General features: G+C 33.5%; 1 protein-coding gene across 3 annotated transcripts in view; it reads left to right on the top strand.

Annotated features, from left to right (window-relative positions):
- LRRC7 (leucine rich repeat containing 7) overlaps window positions 1-21,594 on the top strand; it is a 433,465-nt gene that overhangs the window by 131,266 nt on the left and 280,605 nt on the right. For all 3 annotated transcript variants that reach the window (XM_055585502.1, XM_055585503.1, XM_055585504.1), the window contains 2 exons: window positions 9,191-9,280; window positions 13,600-13,656. In XM_055585502.1, coding sequence (XP_055441477.1) covers window positions 9,191-9,280; window positions 13,600-13,656 — 147 coding nt within the window. The remainder of the gene's footprint in view (window positions 1-9,190; window positions 9,281-13,599; window positions 13,657-21,594) is intronic.

Here is a 21,594-nt window from a genome sequence, read left to right as displayed (position 1 = left end):
AGTTCACTGAGACTCATGTCCATCGAGTCAGTGATGCCATCCAGCCATCTCATCTTCTGTCGTCCCCTTCTCCTCCTGCCCCCAATCCCTCCCAGCATCAAAGTCTTTCCAATGAGTCAACTCTTCGCATGAGGTGGCCAAAGTACTGGAGTTTCAGCTTTAGCGTCATTCCTTCCAAAGAACACCCAGGGCTGATCTCCTTCGGAATGGACTGGTTGGATCTCCTTGCAGTCCAAGGGACTCTCAAGAGTCTTCTCCAACACCGCAGTTCAAAAGCATCAATTCTTCGGTGCTCAGCCTTCTTCACAGTCCAACTCTCACATCCATACATGACCACAGGAAAAACCATAGCCTTGACTACGCGAGCCTTTGTTGGCAAAGTAATGTCTCTGCTTTTGAATATGCTATCCAGGTTGGTCATAACTTTCCTTCCAAGGAGTAAGCGTCTTTTAATTTCATGGCTTCAATCACCATCTGCAGTGATTTTGGAGCCCAGAAAAATAAAGTCTGACACTGTTTCCACTGTTTCCCCATCTATTTCCCATGAAGTGATGGGACCAGATGCCATGATCTTCATTTTCTGGATGTTGAGCTTTAAGCCAACTTTTTCACTCTCCTCTTTCACTTTCATCAAGAGGCTTTTTAGTTCCTCTTCACTTTCTGCCATAAGGGTGGTGTCATCTGCATATCTGAGGTTACTGATATTTCTCCCAGCAATCTTGATTCCAGCTTGTGCTTCTTCCAGTCCAGCGTTTCTCAAGCTGTACTCTGCATATAAGTTAAATAAGCAGGGTGACACTATACAGCCTTGACGTACTCCTTTCCCTATTTGGAATCAGTCTGTTGTTCCATGTCCAGTTCTAACTGCTGCTTCCTGACCTACATACAAATTTCTCAAGAGGCAGATCAGGTGGTCTGGTATTCCCATCTCTTGAAGAATTTTCCACAGTTTATTGTGATCCACACAGTCAAAGGCTTTGGCATACTCAATAAAGCAGAAATAGATGTTTTCCTGGAACTCTCTTGCTTTTTCGCTGACCCAGTGGATATTGTCAATTTCATCTCTGATTCCTCTGCATTTTCTAAAACCAGCTTGAACATCAGGAAGTTCACGGTTCACGTATTGCTGAAGCCTGGCTTGGAGAATTTTGAGCATTACTTTACTAGCTTGTGAGATGAGTGCAACTGTGCGGTAGTTTGAGCATTCTTTGGCATTGCCTTTCTTTGGGATTGGAATGAAAACAGACCTTTTCCAGTCCTGTGGCCACTGCTGAGTTTTCCAAATTTGCTGGCATATTGAGTTCAGCACTTTCACAGCATCATCTTTCAGGATTTGGAATAGCTCAACTGGAATTCTATCACCTCCACTAGCTTTTTTCATAGTGATGCTTTCTAAGGCCCACTTGACTTCACATTCCAGGATGTCTGGCTCTAGGTCAGTGATCACACCATCGTGATTATCTGGGTCGTGAAGCTCTTTTTTGTACAGTTCTTCTGTGTATTCTTGCCATCTCTTCTTAATATCTTCTGCTTCTGCTAGGTCCATACCATTTCTGTCCTTTATTGAGCCTATCTCTGCATGAAATGTTCCTTCTCTGATTTTCTTGAAGAGATCTCTAGTCTTTCCCATTCTGTTGTTTTTCTCTATTTCTTTGCATTGATCGCTGAAGAAGTCTTTCTTATCTCTTCTTTCTATTCTTTGGAACTCTGCATTCAGATGTTTATATCTTTCCCTTTCTCCTTTGCTTTTCACTTCTCTTCTTTTCACAGCTATTTGTAAGGCCTCCCCAGACAGCCATTTTGCTTTTTTGCATTTCTTTTCCATGGGGATGGTCTTGATCCGTTTCTTGTACAATGTCACGAACCTCTGTCCATAGTTCATCAGGCACTCTATCTATCAGATCTAGGTCCTCAAGTCTATTTCTCACTTCCACTGTATAATCATAAGGGATTTGATTTAGGTCATACCTGAATGGTCTATTGGTTTTCCCTACTTTCTTCAATTTCAGTCTGAATTTGGCAATAAGGAGTTCATGGTCTGAGCCACAGTCAGCTCCTGGTCTTGTTTTTGCTGACTGTATAGAGCTTCTCCATCTTTGGCTGCAAAGAATATAATCAACCTGATTTCAGTGTTGACCATCTGGTGATGTCCATGTATAGAGTCTTCTCTTGTGTTGTTGGAAGAGGGTGTTTGTTATGACCAGTGCATTTTCTTGGCAAAACTCTATTAGTCTTTGCCCTGCTTCATTCCGTATTCCAAGGCCAACTTTGCCTGTTACTCCAGGTGTTTCTTGACTTCCTACTTTTGCATTCCAGTCCCCTATAATGAAAAGGACATCTTTTTTGGGTGTTAGTTCTAAAAGGTCTTGTAGGTCTTCATAGAACTGTTCAACTTCAGCTTCTTCAGCGTTACTGGTTGGGGCATAGACTTGGATTACTGTGATATTGAATGGTTTGCCTTGGAAACAAAAAGAGATCATTCTGTCGTTTTTGAGATTGCATCCAAGTACTGCATTTTGGACTCTTTTGTTGACCATGATGGCTACTCAATTTCTTTGAGGGATTCCTGCCCACAGTAGTAGATATAATGGTCATCTGAGTCAAATTCACCCATTCCAGTCCGCTGATTCCTAGAATGTCAACATTCACTCTTGCCACCTCTTGTTTGACCACTTCCAATTTGCCTTGATTCATGGACCTGACATTCCAGGTTCCTATGCAATATTGCTCTTTACAGCATCAGACCTTGCTTCTATCACCAGTCACATCCACAGCTGGGTATTGTTTTTGCTTTGGCTCCATCCCTTCATTCTTTCTGGAGTTATTTCTCCACTGATCTCCAGTAGCATACTGGGCACCTATTGACCTGGGGAGTTTCTCTTTCAGTATCTTATCATTTTGCCTTTTCATACTGTTCATGGGGTTCTCAAGGCAAGAATACTGAAGTGGTTTGCCATTCCCTTCTCCAGTGGACCACATTCTGTCAGATCTCTCCACCATGACCCGCCCATCTTGGGTTGCCCCATGGGCATGGCTTAGTTTCATTGAGTTAGACAAGGCTGTGGTCCTAGTGTGATTAGATTGACTAGTTTTCTGTGAGTATGGTTTCAGTGTGTTTGCCCTCTGATGCCCTCTTGCAACACCTACTGTCTTACTTGGGTTTCTCTTACCTTGGGCGTGGGGTATCTCTTCATGGCTGCTCCAGCAAAGCACAGCCATTGCTCCTTACCTACTATAATACCTATAGTGTTATTCAAATTATCAACTTTTCTTTGAATCATTTCTGGTAGTTTGTGTTTTTAGGAATATGTGTATTTCATATGTTTTCAAACTTATTGGCATCTTATTTTCCATATTATTTTATTAGCCCTTTAATTCTATAAGTTCTCTAGTGATGCTCTCTGTTTTGTGTCTTTTTTCTTTTTTATTTGATCAGTTATACTAGAGATTTATTAATTTTCTCTATTAAAAATAGATTTGGGTTTCATTTTTCTTTCCTGCTTTCTGTTTGTTTTTTTAGATACAAGAAATCTACATAGTAGTTAAGTCATGAAACCCTAGAATATGAAAGTTACAGTTTTAAGTGTTATATTACTAGCTTTAGTTTTAGATGTGAACTCTATAGTATAATCTGAATGCCTTAACCAAGTCAGTGGTGAAAATTATTACAGTAAAATTGAGAATAACAACTTCTCAAAAAGTTAAAGACCATCATTTATTGAGAACCTAGCATATCTCAGGCTTTTAGATACATTATTTCATTTTTGTCTTCACAGAAAATATGAAGTAGAAGAATATTATCTACATTCCTTTTTATATATGGAAATACACAAAGATTGTATAAATTCCTGGATTCCTTTTATTATATTTCACAAATCCTGGGGGAACAGTTTGATTTTGTTTTAAATTGAAAGATACATTTTGAAAAAATTGAATGTTCTTAATTCTCAACAATAAGAAAATTGCTAATAAATTATGGTACATCTACATGGATATGAAGATTGTATACAGGGTGATTATATGTCTCTGCTCAGGTCTTTCCAGTTTATACGTCATGATGTGGCATGATTAATAATAGTTCCCTCTAAACTCTCAAAAATGTCCTAGTTTGACTGATAGATTATAGTCACTCTGATTTACAGCAAAATTGAAAGATAATTACAAAGGGAGAAATCATTATACAAGTTTGCAGTGATGTTAAAATAATTAATTGGAAATTAGATAAAAAATAAATGCATTAAATGAATATAATAGTTTAAATGTTTTCTGATAATGTTATACTAATTTTATAACTTTAAGGTTATAAATTAAAATGTTTAGATGCAAAATACCTTTCCAATTAGAGCAGAAGATTTTACATTGGGTTCTTAATCACAATTTATAGCTCCTAAAATTTTAATTTGGTTTAACGTTCTAATGGAGGTCAAATGCCTGTAATATGTTTTCATTAAACTTCTAAAGTAAACACATTTAGAAAAGAAAAATGTCGAAACAAGGATGTCTGCAGCCAATCTTAATTTGTCTATTCCAACAATAAATTTAGCACTAATAAAAGTACTTAAATTAGTATTCTAGTTAATATTCAAAAATTAGAATAAAAACGATAAAAACAAACATAATACGATCACTCCTATTTAGTGAGTCTTTAATATGGAGCAGATAATCATTTAACTCTTTGGAGCAACTCTGAAAGATGATATTAGTTTGATCATTTTACAAAAAAAAAGGAAACTGAGTCTTACAAACATTACATAATTTGTAAAAGTCACAGAGATGAATAATTGAAAGAACTGTGGTTCAGACTTAGATCGTCTAACATCAATGTCCACGTGCTCAAGCAATAAATATTTTGGGTGTCTGATTCTCGTATCATTTATTTATTATAATTTGAATATGCTACTTAAACGTTTCCTTAGAGAAATTATTTATCAGTATATATATTTTTAAATGCTTTGAATTTTAAAATAAATCTGTCAACTATGGAAAGCCACCAGTTACTCTGCTGCTGCTGCTAAGTCGCTTCAGTCGTGTCCAACTCTGTGCGACCCCATAGATGGCAGCCCACCAGGCTCTGGGATTCTCCAGGCAAGAACACTGGAGTGGGTTGCCATTGCCTTCTCCATTGTGTGAAAGTGAAAAGTGAAAGTGAAGTCGCTCAGTCGTGTCTGACTCGTAGCGACCCCATGGACTGCAGCCTACCAGGCTCCTCCGTCCATGGGATTTTCTAGGCAAGAGTACTAGGAACATGAAATTATTTCATTAGAGTTCACTTACTTAGTGTAAACTGTTGGATTTCATTGAATATCTTGGAGGAGGATAAAGACAGCCCGTGGTTTTCATCTTGTTTAACCTAACTTGCTAAAGAATATCTTCTTCCTCACAGGTTCTTGTGTGTTCCTCCAGAAATGGTGATATTGACAAGTGAAACCATTAAAACTACAAAACCATACCATAAAGTTAATAATAAATAAAGTTGAATATTTTTTAGCAGATCTACTGACTATATATTTTTCAAATAATATGTTTTCAAAGTACAATATTAGGTCATTGAGGAGATTAAAAAAATTCCTTCTCCTCAAAGAATGTGTAATTTAGCAAAGGAATAAAAAATTCTTAACACTTGTATAAACATAATTGTCATAGCATTTTGCTAAATCTATGAATGTAATGCTGTGGAGACGGTGAGGAAAAAGGCATTAATTTTGAATCTCAGTGCAGAGTGACCATTCAACAAATTCTTGTTTAAGTAAATTGAAATTTTAAAATGTGCATGCTATTAAACAAGACATACTGTATAAATATACCCCTTAATTCTGCATTTTTAAAAAAGAAAGATTTGATATAAAATATCAGCACATCTGTTTATAAGCAGACTGAAAAAACTATCTTACATTCCATTCTGGTTTTTTCATATAACTTAGTTTTGGCAATCCAGTCTTGCAGTTGGAATCTGCCCAATGTAGTCAGTTCTTAAATCCTTAGAGAAATGTTCTATGTAACAGCCAGATTTTCCTGTATCATAAACTTTCTCAGAGAGGTACCATAAAGAAATATATTTTCCATCAAAAGAAGTAGTGTGAAGTAATATCATTTAGCACATACATGGGTAGAATAATAGACTAAGTTAAGCTGGGTAGTTCAAGCTGTCCTTATAACTAAAAAATTAGTATTTTAAAAGTACTTTTATTTATGATGTTAATATAAATTTTTAGATCAAAGGTTTTAGCATTCTTCTCACTTTACACATATTAATCTTCTTTTTTGAAAAATCATAAATGATTTCTTTTCTTGAATGAATATAAGAACCAAAAGAACATCAAAGTAAAATAGTAGTTAAATTGAATTGTAATCTGTTGAACATCTGTGCCATTTTCATGAAAACTATTAAACTACCAGGATATGAGCTCTAAAGTAGTTAAGGAAGAAAAACATAGAGAAAAATAAAGATCTCCAGTAGATTCTTTTTTACTTTTATAAGATAAAGTGCATACCTATGAGTCAAGCATTAAATATCCTCTAAAACCTGTCCCCTACTGATACTCTCAAATATTAATTACCAATACTCTTATTCATAAAATCTTCTCTCTAGAACCCATGTTCTCTTTGTAACCCATCTCAGGTGAATTTTTACCTCTTCATTGTAGCTCTCACTTTCCCCAACCTCCTTTTCCCCTCTTCTCTGCTTTTATTAATCCTACCTCCCTTTGGAAGCAAATTTATGGAAGCATCCTGTAAGAAGTCATATACAAACAATCCAGCTCCAAAATACAAAGTGAAGCAAGATGTTTGTAGCAAAAACAATCCATATAAGATCAGTGTCTTAAGAGTGTATAAACAATTTCTACTGAATCAATATAAAAATATTAATTGTGTTTAGTTTGGCTTCCTCAGAAGAAAAGTTTAGAAAAGAATTCAAGCAATATATTTAGAAAATGATATCAGTTCAGTTCAGTTCAGTCGCTCAGTCGTGTCCGACTCTTTGCGACCCCATGAATCGCAGCACGCCAGGCCTCCCTGTCCATCACCAACTCCCGGAGTTCACTCAGACTCACATCCATAGAGTCAGGGATGCCATCCAGCCATCTCATCCTCTGTCGTCCCCTTCTCCTCCTGCCCCCAATCCCTCCCAGCATCAGAGTCTTTTCCAATGAGTCAACTCTTCGCATGAGGTGGCCAAAATACTGGAGTTTCAGCTTTAGCATCATTCTTTCCAAAGAAAACCCAGGGCTCATCTCCTTCAGAATGGACTGGTTGGAATCTCCTCTCAAGAGTCCTGAAAATGATATCAGGAAATATCAGTTAAGGATATGTTATCAAGTTATTTACTAGTATGGACACTGGACCTTAAGCTTTCTGGGGAACTCTGGGAAAGAGTTTAAACACACATCACAGATTTGGGTGAGAGAGCTGAGGTATTTATACTCCTGCTAGTCATTAGCTGAGAGCTTTTCATAAGGATATTAATCTCTTCTAACCAGCAATATAACTTAAGTAATCTCTTGTACACCAGGATATATGTTCAAAAATAAATAGAATATATAATAGAAATACAAACAAAAACTAGAAACAACTGTAATGTTCAATTAGATTAAGAATGATTAATAAATTGTGATATATTCGTACAATGGAATACCATGGTATGGTGATCAGTCATCTACATCAAAATGAATGAATTTCACTTAACTAATGAATTATTTAATGATGTGAATTATTATAAGTCCCGTAAAAATATTCATAGTATGATTTGATTTAGATAATATTTAAAAAACCAAACCACATGACTTTTTTTCAGGGATTTAAATAGGTGTAAAACTCCTTAAAAAACAGAAAAGTAACCATCATTTAGGAATTTGTGGAGCAAATACAAAGATGTAGTCAGGGAGGGACAGCCAGAGGGTTTTAAAGATACTGGTTCTCTTTGTTAAATTATATTGTGAGTATGCATATACTCTTTTATATACATAAAACATTTCATAACAAAAGATTAGTCAGAGGAAGAGAAACCATGGACTGAAACTCAGATCTAGTGCTCCAGGAGTAGGAAGAAGAGCAGGGAAGTGGTATACTAGGAGCCCAGAAGGAGAGGACGATCAGCGATGACAACTGTTGCTGGGCAGTGTGGGTTATGAAATAAAATGAAGTTAATGAAATTGGGATTTAGAGGTCATCAGAGGCTTTGGCGAGTGCAGTTTCAGTAATAGAGTTTCAGTAATAGAGTAATAGAGTTGGAGTAGATGCCAGAAAACAATGGCTTGAGAGTAGGAAAAAGTAGTCAGTAGAGGCAGCTTTTTAAATAATTTTGTCAGTAAAAACAAGGAAGGTCATAGGTTATAATTTGAGGAGAAGGCATATTTGGACACTGTTTAAAAATATTCTGTGAAAGAGCATAGTCTTATCTAAAGTGTAGAAAAAGGCATTAAAATGTTTAAATAGAAATTAAATTAATAAAAAGTCAATGTCCTTTTAAGAAAAATCCTTGAGTTAAATCATTTTGGTAAAAATGATTTAAACATTTCAAATAATTACTTTATCTCACTGATAAGATTTTTCCCAAAGGATATTTTCTCAACTTTTAAATGACTCTTAAAGTCTTTAGAATGCTGTTTATTATTTTAATGTTCTTGTTCATTTTTAGTGTGCATGAATCAGGTCAGTTTGAATTATAATGCACGTATCTGTTGGGCCTGCATTAAGGAAATTATCAGTTAAGGGACAAAACACTCTTTCCCTTCTCACATTGGGCACCTTTAGCCATCAGTGTTACAAACTGCACACAACTTGTAATGATTAAGTGAAAGAGTAGATAACCTTGCCTGACTATGCATGTGAATTTTCTATTGAGAAGACTCATAAATTTGGAATTATAAAAGATAGCATACATCTTGAAATTTCCATAAAAATATCTCACTGGTAGGCCAGGGTAACAGTAAGAAATGATGCTGCTGACTCTGGCGGTGACATAAATCTCAGCATAGGAGAGCAGTGTGGAGGGGTGAATGCCATTTATTTTAATAACAGGCAAAATTTTCAAGCTGTAACAACATGCTCAATAAATTCTTCCATTACTGTGATACCAAAGGAGAGCTGAAAAATGTATTACACTTCTATTTTTTCTCCTTAGAGATATATATTTTTGTTCTGTTTCTATGGCAACATCTATGCAATGACTAAACCTTTAACTCCTTTCTAGACTCCCTGATGGCTTCACGCAGCTTCTAAATCTGACCCAGCTCTACCTGAATGATGCCTTTCTTGAATTTCTTCCAGCCAATTTTGGAAGGTAAGAATAAGAACTTTAAATGATACAATTTTAGTTCACTTTAGGTAAGTACTTAACCACCATCAGTAAAGTGAGGCTTCAAAAGTGACCCCTGTAATTAAAGATACCCTCACTTTTATCCAGTAAATGAAACTATGCCAATTAATGAAACATTTTGAAAAAAATAAAGTAAAATTATGTCTTTACATGTCATTAATAATCAGATTTCAGATGAGTTAAAGAGTTAAATATTAAAAAAAATATCAGAAACATATGTATATTTTTGACACTTGGGTTAGATAATATTTTTATAGCATTGAAAAAAAGGAAAATACAATAAATGGATATATTTGAATACATACATGCCTTTAAAATAAAATAATATTAAAAAATATTTTAAATATTAAGGTAATAAATAGGAAAATATTTCTACCATATATGGAAGGCAAATTAGATCCTTAACTTATAAAGAATTCTTTCAAAGGAGTATAAAGTTAAGGTCTCATTAGAAAAACTGGGTAAATAACATATGCAAGCAATTCATAATAAGTGTACAAGTTGAAAACACAAAAAATGTTTATCATCATAAATAATAAAATAATACAAATTAATATGTGAATAAAGGGCCTTTGTGCTCTAAGCATATCACAGAAACTATAAAACTGTTTAGAGTGTGAGGAGAAAGATAACTTCACACTGCTGATGAAATTGCAGAATGTTATGTACTCTGTGAAGGACAGTGTGCTTTAAAAGATTTGAAAATATTTATAACTACTGCCTTTGTAATACATTTCTAGAAATGTATCATCATATATCACACTAGGATTTATGGACAAAGATGTTTATTGTTATTTACAATATGAAAAATATGGAAGCACACATCCATCTAGGAGATTGCTTGAATATATTATGGTACATCCATATGACAATGTAGCAGTTTATAATCTTGACTAGAGACATATCTTTTAATTCCTATGATGTTATGTTTAAAGCTTATCATCACTATATATAAACTGTGTTTCCCATATGAATATGAATATGCAAGAAATAAAAGAATTTCCTTGGAAGGGAAATTATGGAAGGTTTTTATTTTCATCTTAAATTCTCAATATTTTCTAGGTGTTCTAGAGTGAACGTTTTTCATCTATTGAGATATAATTGATATATAGCACTGTATGAACTTAAGGTATACAACATAATAATGACAAATTTATCACACAATGATGAGCACATTAAATTTAGTTAACCTCCATTACTTTATATAATTATGAAAAAACATTTCCTTGTGATGAAAATTTTTAGAATTTACTCTTAGTTACTTTGAGATATATTGGACACTATATAGCAGTATTAGCTATAGTAACCATGCTGTGCATTACATCTCCAGTACTTATTTATTTTATAAGCATAAAGTTGTGTCTTTTGACCACAATCAACCATTTCCCCTTCCCCTACCTCCACCTCTGATAACCACAAATCTGACCTCTCTTTTCTATAGTTATTTTTGTCTTCTTAGATTTCATATGTGAGATCATAGAGTATTTGTCTTTCCCTGTCCAACTTATTTCACTTAGCATAATGCCCTTAAGGTCCGTTCATGTCATTACAAATGGCAGTATATTCTTCTTTTTATGACTGATAATATTCCATCACACACACACACACACACAAGTTTTCTGTATCCATTCATGTGTCAATGGAAACTTTGTTTCCATATCAAGGCTATTTTAAATATAAAAGATATATCTTAAAAGTTAAGATATTTTAAGTTTTTGTTAACTGCCTTTTTCTAAGTGATCATCTCAAATTGTTCAAATAACTGACTGACTGTACCTCAACCTCTACCTCTGGGCAGAAGTTAATACATGACATTAAGAAGAACTCAGTGAAATAATGACATCCTTTAACAGGTAGCAGCCTCTATTTGCACACAGAAATCACCTCAAAAGTTTTTTCCAAATTCTTTTACTTTTGTGGATCATGATTTCATAATACCTACGAATACCATACACTCAGACAGTTCTGAAAATTCACAGATATTCACAAGAGCATATGCCTAGTTTCTAAATGAATTAATAATTCATCATTTGTTCATATAAAGTAGATTTTCCTTCTGGTACTGGCCAAAACCACAAGCATACTTTTGGTTTATTAAGTCATAAAATGTTTAGTTATCTCCCTAAAATACATTGTTGCTTTAGCATTTTGTTAGTTCTCTTTACTAGTCCTAATATAAGGGAAGAAATCTGGGCAAATATATAACGTAATACCCAAACCACTTTGAATTTGATTTCAATTTTATGTAAATTATCTGCCCCAAAATGCTCTATTTTATTATTGTAATCTAAAAAGCTTTTGAACCTTCAGCTTGATAATTTGACAAAGAATGTTTAATATACTTTATAAAACCTAAGATTTAGTATCCCTAAAGGCCAAACTAAGTCATAAAATGTTATTATTCTAGTACAGATACTAAGATTTGAGATATATACATGTTTAAGAAAAGTCTTTTACTAGTGATATCCCATGCTCTGAAGAACTGAGACAATTTGTTTCAAATACAGATTAAGAGTTATAATATTAAAGTTAAATTGGAAACTTGATAGAACTCAAAACAAAAAGGAAACAGGAAGAGAACTAGTTGAATACCTAAAAGCACAGTAAATAGGGGACATTGTAGGTGAAATAGTTCAAATAGTGAAATATTCCCACAACACTGAGAATTTGGATAAGTCATTTAATATTTGTTCTAAAATAACCACAACTGAGTAAATTGTAAAGCTCGCTTATAGACATTAGTAGGCTTCCCTCGTGGTTCAGCTGGTAAAGAGTCCACCTGCAATGCAGGACACCCTGGTTAGATTCCTGGGTTGAAAAGATCCCCTGAAGGAGGGCATAGCAACCCACTCCAGTATTTTTTCCTGAAGAATACCCATGGACAGAGGCACCTGGTGGGCTAGAGACCACGGGGTCGCAAAGAGTCGGACACAACTGAACAACTAAGCACAGCACAACATAGACATTAGTAACAGCACTGTCCCAGATTGCAAACATTAACAAGTAGTTAAGTGTGAAATGCATTCCTAATCACCCAAGTATTTTGCAAGCATCAGAAAATGTAAGCACCTCTTATCCACTTCACTTGATTTTAGATGATATGACAGGATTTTTAAATGTGCATCTATTTGAAATGTTCACATCTCAGGCTCAGAGTCAATTAAATATGGTATATTATGCTATATATATATGACACTTTTCCCAGTTTTTAATTAAAGGTAATAGTAATTGTCATGGTCTTTGCACAGGTTGAAAAGAATTTCCAGATACAAGGCAGAATGACAGTAGAATAGAGTTTATTAGAGCAGGAGATGCTGTTAGAACAGAGAGCTGGCTCACAGGAGAGCCAACTCCTTTCATGGTTTAGTAGCCAATTTTTATAGTCTCAAGACAAATAAAATTCTTGCTGGAAAACTGGCATTAGGTGATTGGTTAGGGTGCTATAGGGTGAGTATGAAGGTGGATATTTTTACCTAATATGGGGTCAAGGAGTTAACCAGTTTAGATCAACGGGGCTCATAGCATCAGGCAGTGTCTAGAACTAGAGCTCAGTCAGTTCTGCAGATGACTTTAGTGCAGAGTTCCAGATCTGTGGCCTTGGTAATAAGACTTTACAACTATGACCTTGGTATAGGGCTCCACAGGAATAAGTAACACTCACTGAAACTTACAGTGTGCCACATATTATGTTTTACATGTATGATGACATCATTTAACATTCAAAACCATAGAAATTTTGTACTATTAGTACATACTCATTACAGATGAAGAAACTGGAGTTAGGATGGGTTGGTTAATTTGCCCAGTGTCATAGGGATAGAATATAAAGAGTCTGGATTTCACCCAGATATATCTGACCACAAAGTTCAAGCTTTTAACCACTATGCTTTATCATTTGCTTTAAAAATTCATTTGTCATCTCTTGAGGGAAATTGTTACCATGTTTCACTGAACTCAGTACTTAGTATTTAGTAAATATTCAATAATTTGAATGCATATGATTAAACAACAGTGAATGTATTTTTATAAAACAGAAAATTTAGATGACTAAGGTTATATCTTTGAAAGATTTTAGGAAAGTTTAGGAAAGTGGTATTTATCATTCTCCAATATTGATGCAACCCTACTCATAATCAATTTGCATAATTCTTAAAGATCTGTAACCACGGTTTTTAATGTTTGGACATAGTCATTTGGTTAACACAGTAACAATTTGGTTTATCATAAAAATATTGTTTTATAGAGAAATATCAAGAAACAAATTTTTAAATTCATTTCTACAGACTTGCCAAATTGCGGATATTGGAGTTAAGAGAAAATCACTTGAAAACTCTACCAAAGTAAGTGACTGAGTATTTTGAAATTTTTAATGGTGATGTTTCACTAGTAGGAAGAAAAAGGACCATTTTTATTTTAGCTATGTTTTGTCATTACGATTGAGTTAATTTTTCTACAATATTTTTCTGAAAAGTACAGTATACTATAAGAGATTCATATTAAGTAAGAATGTATCCTGCCTTATAAAATTGTATAATTATAAGTAAAAATGCAAAGAATCCATTTAAGATTCTTGTCATAGCTGAACATACATACCAGGAAGTTACTGCCCTGAAACCTATGAAACTGACATTTCTATGACCCTCAAACAATCACCAGTTTCAAATGCTCAACTTTTAAAGCTAATTTATGGATTGTGATAGTTTTCAAATAAAAATATACAGATATTTCATAAAATTGATTAAAGTTTTTCTAGAGATCCTATAATGACTTGGCAGAAAATATGTATTTATACATTCTTCAAACTGTACCTGTATATAATAACCTATGTAAAATATGGCTTACATAAGAACACAGAATAGTTTTGTATAAAACTATCACCAAAATTTTATACAATGTTTAGTTTAATAGAATTGTTTGTTTCATCTGTTTTGCCTTATTTATATCTAATAATAGAATGTGTGCTATATAGAAAAAATATTTTTGAAAGTCAAAATTTATTTAAAGTGGGGATTATTTTTACTCAGATAAATTATTATTATTTGTATGTGTTACAGTTAAAATATTGAAAGTACTATCTTGCTGTTTTAACCCTCCTGCAGTATTGCAGAAAAACATTGAGTATAGTGATTAATTCTTCAAGCGTATCAGCAGGATTTAGTGACATTTCATCTGCTGAACCAAAACTTAATTTTATTTTCCTCTTTTTATATTCTTTCTCTATGCAAACTACACTGAATTTCATTGATTTTTTTCAGACAATATAGCAATAAAATACTCTCAAATACTTTTTGATACATATATATGTATTAAAATTCTATCAGTACAATACAAAACTTCCAATAATTATATGAATTTCATTTAAATATATATAGAGAGATTAAACATCAATTCATTCCTCCATAAGTGGTAGACAAGGGGAGAACATGAAAAGTAGGAGATGTCTCTGTATCTAGACACCCTGCCTTTTTGAGGGTTTTTCACTAAGCCAAAGCATTATACATAGGTTTAATGGAAGGCACCTCTTCCATGTTGGGGGCACAAATAGAAATGTGAATATGATTGAGTGTTAATTATTCAGCATTAATCTACTGAAAATTCATTTCTATCCCCCATGTTTTCAATGTCCACATTTAAAGTAGAGTGGAAACAAGCTAAGTACAAGCTAAACTATGGTGAAACAGCGGTTGCCTCCTTCCTCTAAATATAAACATTTGAGTTAAGGAGAAAATATTGATGGTGTAGAAAAGACTCCTTTCCCTTCTGCTCTTAAATAACAATTTTGACATAAAATAATAAATAAATCTGACACAGGTTTTCAAATATGCATTTTTTAAATATACATTTTAAATATAAATTAAAGCTTGACCATAGATTGTTAATAGTCTTTATATGAGATAGGTGAGTGGACATTTCAGAGTAGTGAATAACAATGCTCATAATTGGTACATGGGTATTCTGTAGATTGTGAGACTGAGTATCAGTTATCAAACAAAATTCAAGCAAGTAGAATAATAGGCATTTAACTTTGTCATTGAAAAAGTGTAAAGATATGTAGAAATGAAACGGTGTCTTCTTGGTGGACTGGTAACATTTGTACCATTAGTATAGCTGTTACAGTTTCTACATTTTAAAAATCTTCAGTTATTTTCAATCTAGTGTGCTTAATTTTTACTTTATAGATAAAAATAAAAAGAACCAAGGACATGCATAATATATGGAGAACTTTATCTTATTTTGATATCTACAAAAATTAGAGTTGCAAAAAGTTCTGTCTTGAAAAAAGTTAACTGTGCTTTCAGTATTCCTTATCCATAGTGCTTTCTGATCACCAGTGTAGACCTCTAATGGGGAGATACGTGAGAGCTTTCTACTGTCCTTTATTTTGCACTTCCAATGAAAATAAAGGAAGAAAGTTAGGTTTAGGAAGACAGTTAATTTTTAAATAATTACTGCAAGAACAGATAACTCATGATTTCTTCATGGACACAAACATGATGTCAGGTCTTTAGCAGATCCTCAGTGACTTTTTCTTCTTTTTGTCTTAAAGTCCACATGCCTAACAAGGTATAAAAAATGTAAAAATGTAGAGAATTAAAATATGACTTTTTAAAGTAAACTGATAGAGACATCTTGATATGTGCAGATTCTAGAACAAATTCTATTATTAATTAGAATTTAACATTATAAAATTTTCCACACTGTTCCTTTACAATCACCCTTCTAGATATATCAATGAGTGAGAAAATTAAATTCCTCAGGTACACATTTGCTGAAAAATCATTGACACAATCACTTTTGAGTATGCGTAATAATTGAGGACATTGAACATCTGGAAAAAACTTGATAACCATAAAGAAAAAAAACTTTAAATTCTATGATAAAATTTTTCCTCATAGCAGAATTATCCTCTTAATTATAATTTTGAAGAGTAGTCCAAAAATGAGTATGTTCCATTTTGGAGCTTTTGCGCTAGCTATTTTCTTTGGAATTCTTTTACCTCAAATCTTTGCAGGTTAGATCTTCCTTAGGATTCCTATCTTTCTTCAAATGGTGCCTCCTCAGAGGCTTTCCCTGATCACATTATATAATGTTGCTCCCTCATTGCCTTTATATCATCTCACTATTACATTTGATTTTCTCACTTATGGCACTCTGAATTGTATTGACTATGTTCGCTTGGAAGTGAACTCCTCAGGAGAACATTAAGAAAAAGGTTTTCTGTTTTGTCACTGCTGAATCTCCAGTGCCTAAAACAGTGCCCAGTGCATAGGGAGCACTTAATGAATAAACAAGAAAGCCGATATATAGATTCACAGAGAGAAATATCTGTCATATGACCTGGACATTTTGTGTCACTTGTATTTTTTCCCATAGAAAATTATATGGGATACCAAATATTAAAATGAGTCTTTGATGAGCATCAAGAAAGCAAAAAAGGATAAATCGTTAGTGAGTTCTCAATGGCTGATAGGTGAGCCTTGAATTTTAAACCTACACACACACACACACTACTTCAGGTGGTTTCAAGTTACATATAACAGGCAAGGCATGACTAGGGAAGAAAATAATTTCAAATTAAGGCATTGATATTTATAACAACTAAAGAATATCCAAAAGTAGTATAGCTTATTTTTTTATTTTGTCATTAAAAAGTGATACATTTAGCTAAGAAACATCTGTCAAGATAAAAACAAGAAATAAGACAATTCTTTTAAATGAAATTTAGGAACCATTTCCATGAAAGTAATTTAACAGCATATAAATGGTCCCTAATAATGGTGAGTTTTATCTTTAAACAAAAATTTTCCATTTTATGAGAATTTTTCAAAAACCTTAAAGTTAAAATATGGCCTGCCCATTGATAATTTATTATGATTATGACTGTTTCAGCTTGAGCTAAAATATGATGTTGTATAAATGTGTCTGTGATAATGACAAAAATATGAAATAGTTTGAAGAAAAGGAAACACAATTTAAGCCAATATTCATTTTATTTTTGCCCTGCCACTTGAGTACACAAGGCATAAAGTGTGATTCCTTGGTCTGTGGTCATAATACAGCAACTAAGAGAGGAATATTTCAAACATGTTCCCGTAGAATTTCTGGGGCAATATCAATAAATAAGTAAACCCTGGTAAACAAATCCAGAAAAGGAAAAATGAATGAATTTGGTGGATAAGAATCTTTGAGTTTTGGAGGAAGGGATTCAGGTTAGGGAAATGATGTCTGAACATCATAGGGACAACTTTTAGGCCCTAGACTCCTCTGTGAAGCTGACAAAAGCAATGGGATCCACACATGTATTAATTGTGTAAGCCAAATTGTCTCTATTTTCAATATATTCATGGCCCATTGTGAGTTTTCACAATTTTTATTTTTACCTAGAAGCACATTATTTGGCACTTATATAAAATAAGCCAAACCAAAATACCTAATGTACCATGACAGAACACCAAAAAGGGGGCCCTCTCAATTTTAAAGCATCAAATTTGTTGAATGGATTATTTTAATTGTGTAACTTTTCTAGTATAGTCACTCAAAAGATAATATTTTGCTGAGCAAATTTTCCTTGGAGTTGTTAAAATAATCACTCTATTTCACTATCATCTGTGACAGTTTTTGGACTCTCCATAGAAAAAACTCATTAGGGAAAAATTGAAAAGAAAACTTTGCCTGGTACAAGCATGAATGCTGCTTTGAAACTACTAGGATATATATGCTTGAAAACTAATAAATGATGCATCTATTATTTACATGACTTTATTCCTTGAGCACCATTGCTTTTATTAAGTATTTCCTCCACCTAAAAACAAAGGTTCAGAAACTATTGTGAATGCCTAAAGACACATATATTCACAGAAGGTGCAGAAACATTGTACCTTATCTGGACATACTCTAATAAAAATTATAAATTGAAACAAGACACTAGATCATGAAAGTGGAGATAAGACTGAGAGAATGTTTCAGATTGATGAGTAAAGAGACATTATAACTAAAAGCAGTGATTCTGAATTGATGCTTTTGCTATTAAAAACAAAACAACACTATTGGGACTCTTGGCAAAACAAGGGCAAAACTTGCATGGGGTCTGAGAATTAAATAGTAACAATGTATCAGTGTTAATTTCCTGATTCCAATGATTGTGTTTTGGTTTGTTAGGAAAATGCTCTAATTTATAGGAAATACATACCAAAGTATTGGGAAATATTGGTGCACCAGTTCTGAATTTACTATCAAGTAGTTCAGAAAAGTTATTTGTATGATACTTTGAATTTTTTTGTAAGTTTTTGTATTGTTTCAACATAAAAAAATCATTTTAAAAAACTATTTTCAAGGAAGCTCTTTAAAAATTAAAAAAGTCACTATCAACACAGAAAATTATCAGTTTCATGTCTGAAATATTTGCAGTTATAGTGTGCAAGGGAAGAGTATGTATTTATATACTAAAATGCGTAGCTATTCATAAAAAGAAGAATTTCAGTGATAAAGATTTTACATATATGAATATATATATGCTTTTTCCTAACCTGAATGGCAATAAACACTCCATATTCATAATTTTCACTCAAATTTCTATTTATTTGCAAATTACATTTTTAATTTTCATATAAATTCATTTATTCTTTTAAAATAAGATTACTCTTTAGTCAGAGTTACAAAAATGTAATGTATTTGACATGTTTTCTTTTTAAAAGCCTTTCTTCCTTTGTTATTCATTTCCTACCAGTTATCATTGTCAGCATAATGAAGAAAAGTTCATAAAATAATATGTATTCTGAACTGAACAGGTGTGACTAAATTATATTCTAGTCTTATTTCAGTGTCCTATTAATGAATTTATCTCATTTGGCTTTACTGTATTAGTTGCTACAATGAAATACATCAATAGGTTCCTTGGGGCTATTGTAACAAAAAATTTTTATATTCAGGCACAGCTTACAGAATAGCTTTTTGATGTTTCTATTAACTGGTTTTGTGAAAATAATACATAATTGGATACAATGTGTTTTTATAATTGTATTACCTTATACTTTTACCAATTAGTATCAATTTATAAGGCTTGATGTTTTGTTAAACCCATGGTACCATCCCATTCTGGGTTATTTTTATCAAAAGTGACAATGTAACAAGTGCCTAATCAAGGATAACCCTGCTAATCCCCCCAGGTTTGAGTATTGCACTTAGAATTAGGACTTTTTTTACTTCTTATAACATGGTCTTATATTTTAAATTCAACTGAAATAAGTGATAATTATGACATTTAAGATTTTAAGAACATTCTATAAATTATAATGCAACCTAACAATGTAATTATTTTAGATTCCCTTTGAAAATATCAAACAAGGGCTTTCAGATGGGCTTCCCCCCAAGGGGCTCAGCAGTAAGAATCTGCCTACCATGCAGGAGCCTCAGGAAACATGGTTTCTATCCCTAGGTTGGGAAGATCCCCTGGAGGAGGGCATGGCAACCCACTCCAGTATTCTTGTTTGAAGAATCCCATGAGCAGAGGAGCCTGGCAGGCTACAGTCCACAGGGTCTCAAAGAGACGCACACGCCTGAAGCGACAACGCTGGCAGGGCACAGCACACTTTCCGACAATTCACACGAGTGTGAGCTCTCTGTCTTGTGAGCTAATTATGTTTCTTTTTAGCCTTATATTTTCAACATAAGATTAAGACTGAGAGTATTACGGTTAGGAAATGTTGTGTCAAGTCCAGCGAGGAGCTAGCAGGAGGGCACAAAAGCGGCATAAAACCATGGGATCAAATTGCTGTTTTCAGAGTACTTCAAATCAATAGCCACTCTGATCCCTGATGATTAAATTTACCAAAAGATTGAAAACTGCCTGATATAATAATAGCAAGGTTAAAAGTGCTATGACTTCAGTTTCATAAGATCTCAGCTTAGACTCTCATGGAACAATTAGCCTGTACCTTGTTTTATTTTACCTGAGAAGAGCCAGAATGTACTTAAATGAGGATTTGCTTGGCAGGCAAACTTGGATTTGTATTCAGGCCCTTGCTTCTTGTTTATGAATTATTTAACTTCTCTGAACTTCAGTGTCATTATTTTAAAAAAATATTGGGTGGTCGTTGCCTTCTTTAAACTGTGAAACATTCTTTGGGTAATTGTTGATGAAAATGAGTCTTGTGATCATTTAGAACCAGAAAACTGTTTAAGCAAAAGTAGTATACTATGGTACTTAGACAACTTAAGAGGGTTCGAGAAAAGATTGGAATGAATTAAATATTTTTTCTTTTTATCTCAAAAAATATCTTTATTAGAAAGGAAACAGAAGGTTTTTTTGTATTTTCTATAATATTGAAATATTTAAAATAGCATTTAATGCTAATATGTCTTTTGTATTTTTCAAATAGTACTGTAACAAGAATTTATATAAATGATTGTCTCTCAGTCTTAGTAAAGTATATAAAAAGTTTAAATATCTACCAATCAATTCTTAATGACTATTTTCTAAGATTTGTAGTTTCTTTGGGTGAAATGAACTCAGATAATAAGACATGATAAAAATAAATAAAAACTCTTTCTTGTTCTTGTTCAGTTGCTCAGTCATGTCCAACTCTTTGTGGCCCCATGGACTGCAGCATGCCAGGCCTCCCTGTCCTTCACCATCTCCTGTATTTTGCTCAAACTCATGTCCATTGAGTCAGTAATGCCATCCAACTGTCTTGCCCTCTGTCGTCCCCTTCTTCTCCTGCCTTCTATCTTAGAACCAAAAGGAACATACCCACCATTTGCAGATTTGCAAATTCAGACAATTTAATGTGGATGATTGCTCTCCCCTTTATGAAAAAATGTAGTGTTTTTACTCAAGATATGTTCTGAACTTTACATTAGTATTGATCTTGGTCTCAGAGGCTTGGCCCAGAAAAATATACAAAGACACAAAGGACTTAGCTAACAGATTTACTCCTGTGATTTCAGATATGGTGCATTGCAAACATCTATCTGATTTCCAATTCCACTTTCCAATAGCTGGATCTCAGATGGAATGTTCACCACATATCAAAATTGAAATCACCTTCATACCTCTTTGCTCACCACTCCAAGCAAAACCAAACCAAACAGAAATTCCAGGCATCTTATTATATACTCTTTAGTGACAGTACCATCCACCTAATTACAGAAATTAGAAATCTCAATACTATTTTCCTCTCCTACTACCCACAAATTCACTTATGTCCATCAGCTAATATCACTCTTCTCTTTCTTCTGTCATTGCCCTACTTATGATCTTTAATATTACTTGTCTTAAC

Source organism: Bubalus kerabau, chromosome 6, assembly GCF_029407905.1.
Source record: "Bubalus kerabau isolate K-KA32 ecotype Philippines breed swamp buffalo chromosome 6, PCC_UOA_SB_1v2, whole genome shotgun sequence".
NCBI classification, from domain to species: Eukaryota; Metazoa; Chordata; class Mammalia; order Artiodactyla; family Bovidae; genus Bubalus; species Bubalus kerabau.
The sequence above is the reverse complement of the archived record's forward strand: the minus strand, read 5'-3'. Positions and strand labels throughout refer to the sequence as shown.